Below are 13,003 nucleotides of genomic sequence, written 5' to 3' on the forward strand. Positions count from 1 at the left end.
AGAATTTAAAAAACTCTCCAACAGATCTTTTCAGCATCCTTTTTTAAAGCTCTTAGGTGAAAGTTACCAAGTAATGAGCCTTCTGCTTTACTTATTTTATCACTGGCAGATGTTGTTTAACATGCTTTGAAAGATTCAGTGCTGTTTGTACAGTAGGGACACTGGATCTCCTACCACCATATGGGCTTGTTAAGGAGCAAACAGCACTTCCCTCCTACTGAGTGCCACTCAGTATTGAAGAGGTATCAGAGTTTTTGTTCATCTTTGCATGAATAAATGACACAATTAATTAAACAGTGATTGACTGGCATCATTTCTTCTTCATTTTAGCGTTACAAAAAAGCAGCACAAATTAGCTATTCACATCCAAAATAAACCAAGAAATAAGCTTTATCAATTTTTTCTCAGAATCTTGGAAGGCAGAAATTGAGTGTCCAGACATACACTATATGAGTTCTTATCCATTATGCTTGCCACTGAATTCATCCTGAATTGCTGCCTTAATCACTATATATTTTTGGCCCTTATATTAAGGATAATTAAGACATCGTAAGCCATTATAAATTGATGTCCAGCTGGCACAGAGCTGCGCAAGATCACTCAGAATCCTCATCTGTCCTGTTTATCCCAGTGTCTTGTTAACTCTGGATAAAAAGGATAGCAATTTGTACATCAACAATATATCACTTTAGACTACTTTTACAAGAAATATTCCATTAGTGTGCATTATCTTCATATCTTAAACTGCATTCTTTTCCTCTTGAGATTGCAAAGGACCCAGCTGGCAAACAGGCAGAATATCAAGTTTCTCACATATCTATTATTATAATGGCAGGAGGTCATACACTGAAAACTGAGAACACAAATGCAACATAAACTAAACTGAATATTTTGATAACAGAAATTTACAGAGGTTACTATCCTAAAGGGGTTTTTTGTACTACTGTTTCAATGGCTACTCCTCTACTGGAAAAGCCCTTTAATTAAAAAAGCAAACAAACAAACAAAAAACCAAAACAAACCACAAAACCCCACACCAAAACCAACTTCCACAATACTTTTGTCTGTCAGGCTCTTCAGGTCCATAAATATACTTAATCTTCCTGTCCTATATCCTAGTTTGGTCCTGCCTATTACAACGCAGAGACTGATTGCATCTCTGCCGGACCAACAGGCAATAAAAAGAAATTTCAAAAATCTAAAGTGAAATTTTCCTTACTGCATGAGATCGCCAAGTCTAGACACTTAGATCTAAGTTATTTGACCATAAAAAATGTCTAGACAAAGGAGAGAGCCAATCATTTTCAGGGCATGATCCATCTCCATCCAAAAGAGACATCCAAATCAGGTTAAAAGAATTGCGCTCGGGACAAGTCTCTCTGTTGGCTACCAGCTGAGGCTTCTTATGTGCCACAGCATCTTGGTAATTACTGAAGCATTTAGGCAAATATTTTTTTTAACTTGAAATGGGTGTTTTTGGATCTAGGGAAGCATTGGCAGAGAAAAATTGGCAAAATTATGAAGCAGCAATTCAGAAACTATTTGCTTTCCTCACTTATTTCTCACAGCCAAATTCACTACTCTCACCTGTGCATTAGTCCATTCCATTTCAGGAAAAGGTCCCAGCTGAAGGCCTCTACCTGTGGGATTTTCTTCCTCTTGGCCTTTCTGGAAGTACATAGAGACATCTACTCAGGACATGTTCCAAACTCAGATTTTTCATTGTCTTTGCATATGGTGCTCAGTTGTGTGGGTTTGCTTCTCAGGTTGTTTTTTGGGGGAGGGGGCTCACTCACGCCCTCGAAGCCATAAATTGGTGTTAACACACGCTGAATTGCCCAGAGGCTTTATAACAAAAATTAATTGGCACTACATTATATTGTATTAAAAATGGGAGTGCATATTACTGATTATAAATATATATGGAAAAGCTATTTATCCTTGAAGGCAGAAAAAGCACGTTATGTATTCTTTACAAGAATTAACACTATACTACTCTATTTAGGTTTATTTTTAGCATGTAACATCTACCAATCTCATGTAATTATTAGCAAATCAAGAAAGAAGGCTATAAGGAATAAATAAACATTCTCTTGACAGCCCACCTCTTTCTAGCTAAAATTAGAAACAACCCTGTTGCTTCTTAATTTTAAAACCCACTCTAATTATCACTACAAATTTATGAAGTTCTAACAGAAGGAGGCTATACATTTGCGTTTATTGAACATCAGGTTTCCATTTTTTGTGAAACAGAAAATCTGCAATGAATTCAGTCTCCCACATAGGCATGAGTCAATGCCGTTGTAGAAAACACAGGAGTTCTTAACAAGCAACAACAGTATCAAAGAGCCATGTCAGTAAGGAGAGACCTGTTGCCAGGATCTGTTTTTATTGACAGCAAAACTACCATGTCTGTAGCTATGCATCCAATAGCATTTTTTTACACAATGTTTAATACCTAAGGAACTGAAAAGCACTTTTACAAAGGTCATATTCATTATGATGTTTATGTAATGCTAATCCTCACCTTTTACTAAGTTACTTTAGTGACTTTTCGTTTCTGTTTTAATACAAATTAAAGAAAAAAAAAGAGAAATCATAGAATAGCTTGGGTGTGAAAGGGCCATAAAGATCATCTACTTCCAACCCCCTCTGCCATGGGCAGGGACATCTATTAGACCAGGTTCCTCAAAGCCCCATACAACCTGACCTTGAACACTTTCAGGGATGGGTCATCCACAGCTTCCCTGGGCGACCTGGGTGCTTCATCACCCTCGTAGTGAAGAATTTCTTCCTAATATTTAATCTAAACCTGCTCTCTGATGGTTTGAAGCCATTCCCCCTTGTTCTATTACTACATGCCCTTGTAAAATGTACCTACTCCAGCCTTCTTGTAGACACCCTTTAGGTATAAAACCGCTTCTTTTTATGTATAAAAAGTAACAGTTTTTCACTCTCAGCTGCAAGATTAAGTCTTTTTTAATAGCTAGCATAAAAATCAGCAAGCATGAAACCATTGGGCTAACATTCAGGGAAGTCTTGAAACACTGTTGGTATAGAGAAAGGCTAATAATAGTCAAAAAGCTCAGGGTGTAAGACTTTTTAATGTTAAGTACAGTCTAAGGAAAAGGGACTTCTGGCTCTGCTTAAAAGGAAATAATGCCATCATACAACAATATTCTTAAGAACTGAGGCTTCTATTGATGCTGTCAGTCTTCAGGCATTTAGATGTGTCAGCTAGGAGCAGAGTCCTTTGAGATGCAGGAAACTCCTGAGAATGGTTCAGAACTTAAATGCACTGAGTCACTCTTCGGAGGATACATTCTCACCTCAGTGAAGTGGGATGAATTGAGGTCTGAATATTCAATTGAGCTTATAGGGACAGGGTTTTTACATGAAAAACGCCTAGAGTACTTTCTTTTACAGTGTGATGGGTGGCTGTGGATTCCCTAATATAAGCACCAAGCCAGCTGGGAAGCATTTTATGTACAAGTCTGCTGGAGCTGATGCACTTTGTCCACGGTAAGTTTCTGTGTATATGTAGTTTATTTTGAATACTTGGTTTTGGAGACTTTTGAACAAAAGAAATGTGTAATTCCATAAGTACAGACAGAATAAATGCACACAGAGCAGTAAGCATTTACCTGACAGAGGAAATCCCAAAAATACAGAGTAAGGAACACCTCTGCAGAGATCATTAACTAAGGAGGAGCCAGGAGTGAGGTTCTCTTATAAAATGGCCTTCCCTCAAAATGTGAATGATTGCTGTGTATAAGGACAAGGGTTATAACTATTGTGCTGTAATCACTGATAAAAAGACACCAGCAGAACTGTATCATTTTGGAGCACTATGTTTTCAGATAGACACTGAAAAAGCCAAAAGAAATCCACAAGAAGAGACTCATAACCTAAGAAAGACTGAAAACAGGATATTACATAGGGATAGTGATCAGTTATCTCCACTGAGAGAAAAAACAGAGAAATCACTATAAATTTGCTGCTGTGAAAAAAACCCCTTAACTACTACGGTGCTAAAACATTGAAAGTTTCAGTCCTTTCCATGTCCTACATTTTGTGACTATAGCTTTCATCCATGAGAGGTTTATTCCCCAGTAATTTTAGCAATTTTAATTTGGAACCAGATGATTAACAGCCAGCTAACAGCAAAAGGCATAGTCCTTTCTGATAACTTAAAATAAAATAAATACACACTTGTTTCCAAAGTAAGATTTTAGAAATGACACTAGTGGATGTAGTGGATGTAGAAATGTAGTCTCATTTTTAAAAATAGTCTTTTGAATGAACTCAAATGCAAATGAAGTAGCATTTAAAACAGCATTCTTCTTAAGCATCAAACTGTATAATACAAATGTGGCAACTTTAAAGGTGAGATTGAGTTTCCCAAATAGAGTCGTCTCATGTCATTAGATGCATTAAGGTATCATTTTGTCTCCAGCTGATTCTTCAGAATGGTACATGTTTCCTTCTGGCATTTCTGACAGCCATATGCATATCTCAGATCTTATAGGACATCTAAAATGTCCTATCTTAGACAACTGAATCTCACCCCCAAAAGTCCTTTTTATTTTAAGGCGATATTCTATTTTCTAGGAGACATTGTCATTTATAGTAGTTATTATTAAATACAAAAATATAGTTTAAATATAAAAATTGGTGCTTATTGCGTGACAAATCTAAATCTCCTGCTCTTTAATTAAAGAAAAAAAAAAAGTCAAGCTACTTTAAATGTTATGAACTACCATAAATCTAAATATCCAAAATCCCAAATCCAGTAAAAGTTTTACACAAGACTTAGAGCCAAACAAGTTTCAGTATCGAAGTACTCCACTTTTACAAGGGTTTAAATACACCTATCATCTGGAAAGCCTTGCTAATCTGTAGATTAACGAAGGATCAGTTTATTGCCATGGAAAAAAAATAGCACCTACGAAATACTGCGAAGTCACATGGCCCAACAATAATTACCTTCATACTAGAATATCATGCAGTATCATAAAACCAAAAGCCACACAAATAAAACTGAGGAAAATAAAGTTCTCTGTTTAAAAAAAGTCTTCAAAAGAAGACATCATGAAAATCAAAGTTCCTGATAATCCTATGTAGAAAGCATTGAAGTACTGCTATGCAAAGTAATAGTAATAAAACATGAACATAGGGAGAAAACATGTGTAAAGAAAATTATAATAGTATTTACAGAGAAAGATATGAAAAATTTTTGCAATTACAGGAACTTCAATCTACTGAACAGTATCTGTGATCACAGTGCTAAGTTCAAGTCTGTTCCTTATGCCAGTGATGTAATTACTATAGATGAATTCTGCAGAATCTACACCTATGCAATTAATAGTAACTTAAATCAGCAATTAGCATGAGAGGATGAACTTTCATGTTGGATAATTGCTTTTAAACTAAAAATTTCATTTATGTCAGACAATGAGACAAAGGCAAGTTTCAATGAAAATCTCAAAAATATACAGGAGGCTACAATTTCCTTTTAAAATTTGGTAATTCTTCTTATCAATTTACAACAGAATAATAAACAGCTGATAGCACATTGGTGACACGTCCAAAAATACTTTTAAAACAGGCTTGTGAATGAAGTGAAAATTCAGGAGCAGCAGATGGCTTTAACTGCTGTTAAATGTCGCATGGTTTCCAAGAACATGTTGTATGTAATGATAAGTAGCCAGAAACATAAAGTTTCCCCAGTAGTTTAAATCCTGAGCATACAAGCTAAGTGAGGGCTTTCAAGCTTTGGCTCACTGCAACATCCTTACATTTTACCCTTGTCTACAACAGCAAAAATGCTTGTTATTAACAACATGTGCCAGCAATGGATGCAATTACAGCAGCACTGAGCACAGTTTCACAAGCAGGCAGGTTTAACATGGGCTTTCTGAAACAAGAATAGTTCTTGGCTGTGCTTGCAGGTTAATCACATTCAGCACCAGCATATCCATTGACAGCAGTGGATAATTATGCCAGTGTACCCAATGCCTCAGTTTGTGAATATGTTTTACATAATAAACATGCTAGGAATTTCCTCTCTTTCTAATTCTTGATCTGGATGTGGGAACTGGGATGATGTACTGCATCTAGTGTTTCTGCAGTCATGATCTGACAGCCTCCATGTCTCGTGCCCTCTTGGATTTAAGCAAAAGTGAAGTCTCAAAGGCCCAGGAAAACAGGCAACAATTTTTTTGTTTGTACCTAAAACAGTTCTGATTTGTCTCCTAATCCATCAGAAATTGGCTTTATTAAGCGGCAGCTATGACTAAGTTAAAGCTTCTACACTTGCTACCATGTATTATTATACTTGACTGACAGATATTTGTGACATGGAATGAAACTGGAACTTTTAAACTCACAATTATGCACTGAGGCACAGACAGAGAAGGGTTCAAAAGAAAGAGTGCACCTGGCAGAGTAAACAAATCTACATTGGGATTAAACACAGAAAAAAATCACTGCTGCTGTCTCCTGTTAATCTAGTTGCTTCTGTTACGACAAAGCATTGGTGAGGAACTGTGGAAAAGGGCATCACCGGATCCAAGTCTCTGGAGTTCACACCTACACTATGTGTCTCCTTGCTTAGGTATATCAAGGATGATTCTGGTTAGCTACTCTGTAATTTCAGTATCTGCTTAATACTGTCTTGGATGAGCTGGAGGGAAAGGGAGTAGTAGGGGAACAAGTGATAGAAAAGGTGAGGAACCAAATGAAAGAACTGTATCAGACCAGAGCATAGATGTGAACCTTCACATGGGTTACCAAATATAGGCTTACTCTGCTGCTAACCTACTACTTTTTGCTGCTACTCTAGCAAATCATGATTTCTATACTGTCATCCCATAAACCACCTCTTTTTCCAATTAATTCTCTCCATAAAAACAAATATTGATACAACTATTGGAAATACACTTCTCTCTAATCTTAATATTATACTCCATTCATAAAATGGATAAAATTAAATCAGTTCACTGATGCTCATGTGGCATCCAGGGACTACTTTTTCCCCAGAGATCCTCTAAGAGGTTTTTTTATCCCTTGTCTGGTACCTACTGCAAGGCTTAGAAATGAGATTGCTCTATTGTCCAGGAAATTCAGCCACTAAAGCAATAGCCCTCAAAGCATGCCTTTCATTCCCCAAAGCACGCCTTTTCTTCCCATTACAAAATGAATGATTAGAAAACATGATGAGTATAGTAAGTTCAGGTTGCTCCCCAATCTGGTTAGCTTGATCTGCCGGAATACTGTAATACTACTACTTCTGGAAATGCTTGTATTGCAAAAAAAAAAAGAGGAGGCTCGGGAACATGCTCAACCCTGGACACTCATTATCCTCATTATTAGATGTTACATGTTTTGGGTCACTCCAACTGGCCCCTTCCAGGCCAAAACTTCTCTAGAAGGAGTCAGACTTAAGTAGTGTGGACATAAGCAAGAAGACCTTCTGTTGGGCCATGCAGACTTTCTACCACTTTCTACTACAGAGGTGAACAATACCATTACCTGAAGTAGGAGCACCCAAGACTTCAAATTATATCAACTATGTATTTTTTCTTTTCCCATTTGAAAGTGTCCAATGATTTTAGATGTGGTTTCTGGCAATGTAAATATATGTGTTTTCAGGTTTCTAATAATCAGAGCTATCAGCAGCGACCACTTCACTAGAGCCATACTGGAATTTGAAAATAGTGAATATGGAGCAAAATCTGATTGATTTTGCAATAGTCATTTGAGGGTTACATTATTTCCACCAGCCATTCAGACAGGGAACTATGGGGATGAGAGATTACATGATTAAAAACTAACCTTTATTAAAAAGTACTTAAACACATTCTTAGTAAACTAAGATCTGTTCTCAGCTATTATTCAGCCAGCTGTACTATCTGCTACAAAAATGGATGAGATACTTGAGCTCCTCTTTCCTGGGAGCATTTTCTAAAACAGTAAGGCTAACCATCAAGCATAAACACAGAGGACTGTAGGATTTTTCTGAAAAGATAAAGAAATAAAGGTGTGGCAGTAAATCTGCATTATATGGGAAATCTGTTGTTTAAATGTGTCTTAAAATGGCTTTTGGTGGTCTTTGCAAACACATGCTTCTTCTTCCCAACACCCCCCACGGTAATGTTATCCATGCAGGAATGTCCTGGGAAGGTGTCCTGAGGTGTTTCCCATTGGCCTTTGTTAACCCCTTCCTGTGATTGGGTGTTCCTGTAAGCCCCTTGAGACTTCTAATTGGTTACCCTGTGAATCCTCCTAAACCCTATAAATGTAACATCTCCAACAATAAACTCTCTCTTGCCTCCTCTCCACGCCGGTGTGCTGTCTCTGTGCCTGCCATGGGACCACGTGCGTGGGGGGAGGGGAGGGCACCTCTCCCCTCCAGCCTCAGGGACAGAAGAAAACCCTGAGAAAACCCCTGGAGTTCCCTTTCCCCATCCTTCAAGACGTCGGAATGGTACATCAGATGGAAACGGAACTAGAACTGGGCCGCCCCACGCCGAGGGTGGGGAAAGGGATCCAGAACTGGTGCCACACAGAGGATTGTAGGATTTTTCTGAAAAGATAAAGAAATAAAGGCCTTTTTTTTTTCCTGGCAAGCCTTTTTTTTTTTCTAATATAAGCCAACCAACCAATTTGAGCCTCTTTAGTATTTTATAGACTTGTACCTTCTGCAAGACTTCAATCAGCAATACTGTTCTTTAGCTGAAGAAAATTTAATATATTTTGCACCATCTTTCATGGATTGTTCACTCTAAATGACCTTCAATTTAATATATTTTTTTCCATAAAATTTTGCAGATGATCTTTCTAATGCCCAGCTCCTATGTGCTCCAGGTATTTTTCCCAAAATTAGTAAAATGTGTTAAATACATGCCACTGCCAAATGTAGTCATTTTCCAGTGTCTTCATTTGAGTATGCTCTGGTAGACCAGACTGGTTATTAAATTTCAGTTATTAGGAAACAAATTTAGGCTTAGGACAATTTTTTCTACTAAACCTTGGTTAAATGCATGAAAGGGTTTGTCTACAAACAGCAGCTCTCTTACAGGTTTATATTCAGTTTGTGAATCATACATTTTACCAACAACAACAAAAAGCTTTTTATTTATGCAAAAGTGAGGATTTTCCAAACCATCAGTTTGTGATCAATATTAGCTTAGATTGATTTCCCAGGAATAGGGGCATGAAATATTTGCAACTACAATTGAAAGTCATCTTCTGTATTGCAACAAACTATTCAGTCCTTATCACCTGTATTGCCAAAGCCATTTCCAGGCTTCACAGAGTGGAATAAGAGGATTGAAAGAAATTTAGCATTTCAGTTATGGAGATCATACGTCAAATAAGATCCTCTAATTCTCTCAGCTTCCCAAACTCTATAGTAAGACTAAAACATTAGTGTCCCTCTGTTACTCTCCCTCAAAGAAACCATGTGCATTGAGGATACAGGTATCAACATGTTATGAACTATCAGTATCCCCAAAAATCAAATATATCATACAACAGAACTTAATTGAGCTCTGACCCAGCAGCCCACTTTGCTCCAGAGAGCATCTAGTCATGGTTTTTTAATCTTTCTGGGTCCTACTGCCTGTAAGGATATCACAGGTGCTTCCTAGTGAAATAGTTTGGTTGTCCAGCACATCTCAAATGGACATGTAAGGAAAGAATATCTTCCAGGGGTGGAAAAAGCATTAATGTACTGTTTTTCTATGGTATCTATTGATATATCAAGCTCATTAAAACATCTGGCATAAAATTTGGCTGAAACATGATTCCTTTTTTTTTTTTTTTTTTTTAACAAAGCTAATAACGGCTTACTCTCACATTCCTTAGGGAAGGGATATTTTACCAAAATGTGTGAAATGGAGGTGTCTTGGTCTCTGTCATCTCTTTTGATGCCTCTGGAGACTATAACCATGCTCATCAGCTGACATGATGGTGTTTATGACATTTTAGTACCAGAGAGACCTGTCTGGCCTTCAGCTGTCACTGGACAAAGTCATGGGTTTCCTATAGGTGTGGTGACATATCTACCACAGACATATTGGAGGATGTCTCAGACATCCTATGACATTTAAAATGCTGATAAATGTCTGTGTTTTGGGAGGTTTATTACTCCTGGAGAAGAGAATATTTTTCCAACCTCCACTCTGCTTCCTTCATTTTTAGGAGTCTTCTTGATGATGAAAAGGATCTCTCATATTTTCCACTAGTAAAAGAAATGTTTTCCTTAGTATCATTAAAAGATCAGGACTAAGGAAACGTGTTGATTATCCAGTTAGTTCAATACTTCTTTAATGTAGGGAGTCCAAAGCAAACTCTGCTCTTCAGAGACCCCTCTCCTTGTTTAGTTTTTGCACACTGATGTGTCTGTGCTTCTATAATGGTAATAAGTGCAGCACTTAACTCTTTTACTGTGAGTAGTAAATTTACTAGCCTAGCAATGAAAACAACTATTTTTGGCAACAAATAGTATATGCACCAAGTCCAACTTCATAACTATCCCATTTACTTCCAGTTCAATAGTGGATTTATCTACAAATGAACTGCTGATCATTGTTCCTGTGAGGATTAATCTGAGCAACACACATTTTGGCTCTTGCCAAATTTTGCAAAGTGATATAATCCATCCTCCTTCTCACATCTTTCCTTTAATGACACCCAGTGGGTTGGCTTCTGTTAACTAACTCTGCTCCTCAAACTCCACATGCTTTTTGCTGCAGTCAGAGTTGCGATGCTGCACACTTTTCTCCTACAGTGTTGAGGATCTCAATCAGGACATAATTGTCCACCCACTACTCTGAGTATGGACTTGGTCCCTTCTTTTGTTTGTCAAATTCTTGTATCTTTCCTTTCAGAATTCTTAGTGATGTTCATGCATTTTTTTTACCCTCCCAGTCATAAGAGCTGTGTTGGGATGTGACTTGGGCACGCCTAATCCCTCCTCCACTATTATCTGCCACAGAAAAGCTAAGAAGGCTTGATGTGCTCTTGGAAGAGCTCCAACTGAATGACTGGCAGAAAACAAACACAGGGTGTATGTAATACAGAATACAGAGTCAGCACATGTTTGTGGTACACACTGAGGATCAGTCGTGTTGGGGGCACAGCAGACTATGCTTATGTCTCAGTGTGCTTGTAACCAGCAGGATCTCTCATCAGACACTCAACCCCTCAGATATTCTACTCACAGTTTCTGCAGCCTATTATATCTCTGATTAAAGTTGCTATTCATATTTCACGCTTATGGGGTAAGAGAGCATTCCTTATCCTTCTTTGCTCCAGTTCTATAATTTTTTTGTCTGAGGCAACAAAAACTATCAAAGATAATGAGATTTTCAACCCATTAATGTTAGCAATGAATCTGCATTTGGCTGTCATTCAGGGGTTGGAAGACTAGAGTAGTGTTGCTTTCATTATCCTCCACCTTCCTGGAGAATTCTAGCCCTGATGAGGCTGGCTTTGAAGTGTTTCACTCTCTGTGTATATCCTCTGCTCCTTTTAACTCCTCCTCTGCCCCCTGTTCAGCAATCCCTTTGTTCTGACAGCACTTGCAAGAGGGTTCTTTCATGCCTGGTTACATCTAGCTGGGAATAACCACAGAAATCTGATGTCACCTCCCATAACCCAGAGACTGTGTCTTACTGACATGAGCACAGAGATATCCACTGGTTCTATCAGAGAGAACTAATCTAAAAAAGTTTGCCATTAGGCTTATTGCAAATATATTCCTACTGATTTTAAAGTTTAATTTCAAGCCCATCCTTCTAACAAAATAGAGCAAATGTTGCTACAAACAAAAGAAAAGTAATTATGATGAAGGACATTTGGGGATTATAACTGTTCTGTATTTTCAAGTGTCTTCAGGGGCATAAATATATATTTTACCTTTTGTGCTATATCTGAATAAATAAAATATACAAATTCTGAAAGACTTTGGCAGAAAATCTCTATGTTGTTTAATTTTAGCAGGATGCTAAGTACTAGACTTTGACCTCATGACTCACAGTAAAACAATGTGTACTTAAAACATTGAAATTATTGCTCTACTTCAGTATGTCCAGCTTTCCTATATTTAAAGGCAATTCAGTGTCTGAAGATATTCTGAAATTTAATTGTTCTAACATTTAATCCCATCCCCTCAATGACAACAGAATAGAATTTTTCTGAGGTTTCTTTCTTAATATTTCTCAATTCTCTTTAGATGAATTCTTAGTGAGTTGATACTTACATCTGTTTTATATACTCACAGCTTTTCAATACAGTGAATTGTAACTTGTGTTTAGGTTTATGTCTTGGGGACTTTAGAAACAGTAGATCCTATTATTCTATGTGTCTGCTCAGAATATGTTTATAGATACATTATGCTTATGCTATGTATATATAATGTCTTTTTTGACTTTACACAACAGGTTAGCAAGAATATAGTCATATTCAGTAGATGCAAGGATGTTTATTTATTTGTACAGGAAAAATTTTACACCTTCAGTTCTTCCTCTAAAGTATTAATCCTCTTTCTGAGCTACCACACTGAAAATAGTGTTACAGGCGACCACATGAAAAAAAAAAGAAAAAAAAAGAATAAGCTGTAGTTTAGAAAAGTACCTTACATAAGACTTGTAAAGCTCACTACCAGGAACATGCCATTCACAGAATCTCATGACAGTAATAAAAATTAATAGTACCCTTTAATGCCTTCACCATCTAGACACGTTTCACAAGTGAGGTTTTTTCACAAAACTTTATTTACTCTGCCTATACAAAATAGCTCAAGTTTCTTACAGCTGTTGATCTCTCCCCACATCAGCACTTAAGACCTCCTCTCCCTGATCACTGGTTCCCTTGCTCTGTCAGAGAGTGATGGCTGATGTGGACATTTTGGAAAAACTGGAGGTAGGGGAAGGAAATGAACAGATTAAGGGAGTGTCTCTTGGGAATGCCTGCTGGAATGCCATCATAATATCAG

At 37.4% G+C, this 13,003-nt stretch overlaps 1 protein-coding gene across 16 annotated transcripts in view; it reads right to left on the bottom strand.

The window, feature by feature from the left end:
* The window catches only part of DLG2 (discs large MAGUK scaffold protein 2), an 847,901-nt gene that overhangs the window by 603,305 nt on the left and 231,593 nt on the right, over positions 1 to 13,003 (bottom strand). For 9 of the 16 annotated variants that reach the window (XM_032678098.1, XM_032678091.1, XM_032678104.1 and 6 more), the window contains one exon: positions 1,588 to 1,668. The exons of the other annotated variants lie outside the window; for them this stretch is intronic. In XM_032678098.1, the coding sequence (XP_032533989.1) occupies positions 1,588 to 1,668 (81 nt within the window). The remainder of the gene's footprint in view (positions 1 to 1,587; positions 1,669 to 13,003) is intronic. 16 annotated transcript variants of the gene reach the window in all.

This window comes from Chiroxiphia lanceolata, chromosome 2 (genome assembly GCF_009829145.1).
Source record: "Chiroxiphia lanceolata isolate bChiLan1 chromosome 2, bChiLan1.pri, whole genome shotgun sequence".
Classification (NCBI taxonomy): domain Eukaryota; kingdom Metazoa; phylum Chordata; class Aves; order Passeriformes; family Pipridae; genus Chiroxiphia; species Chiroxiphia lanceolata.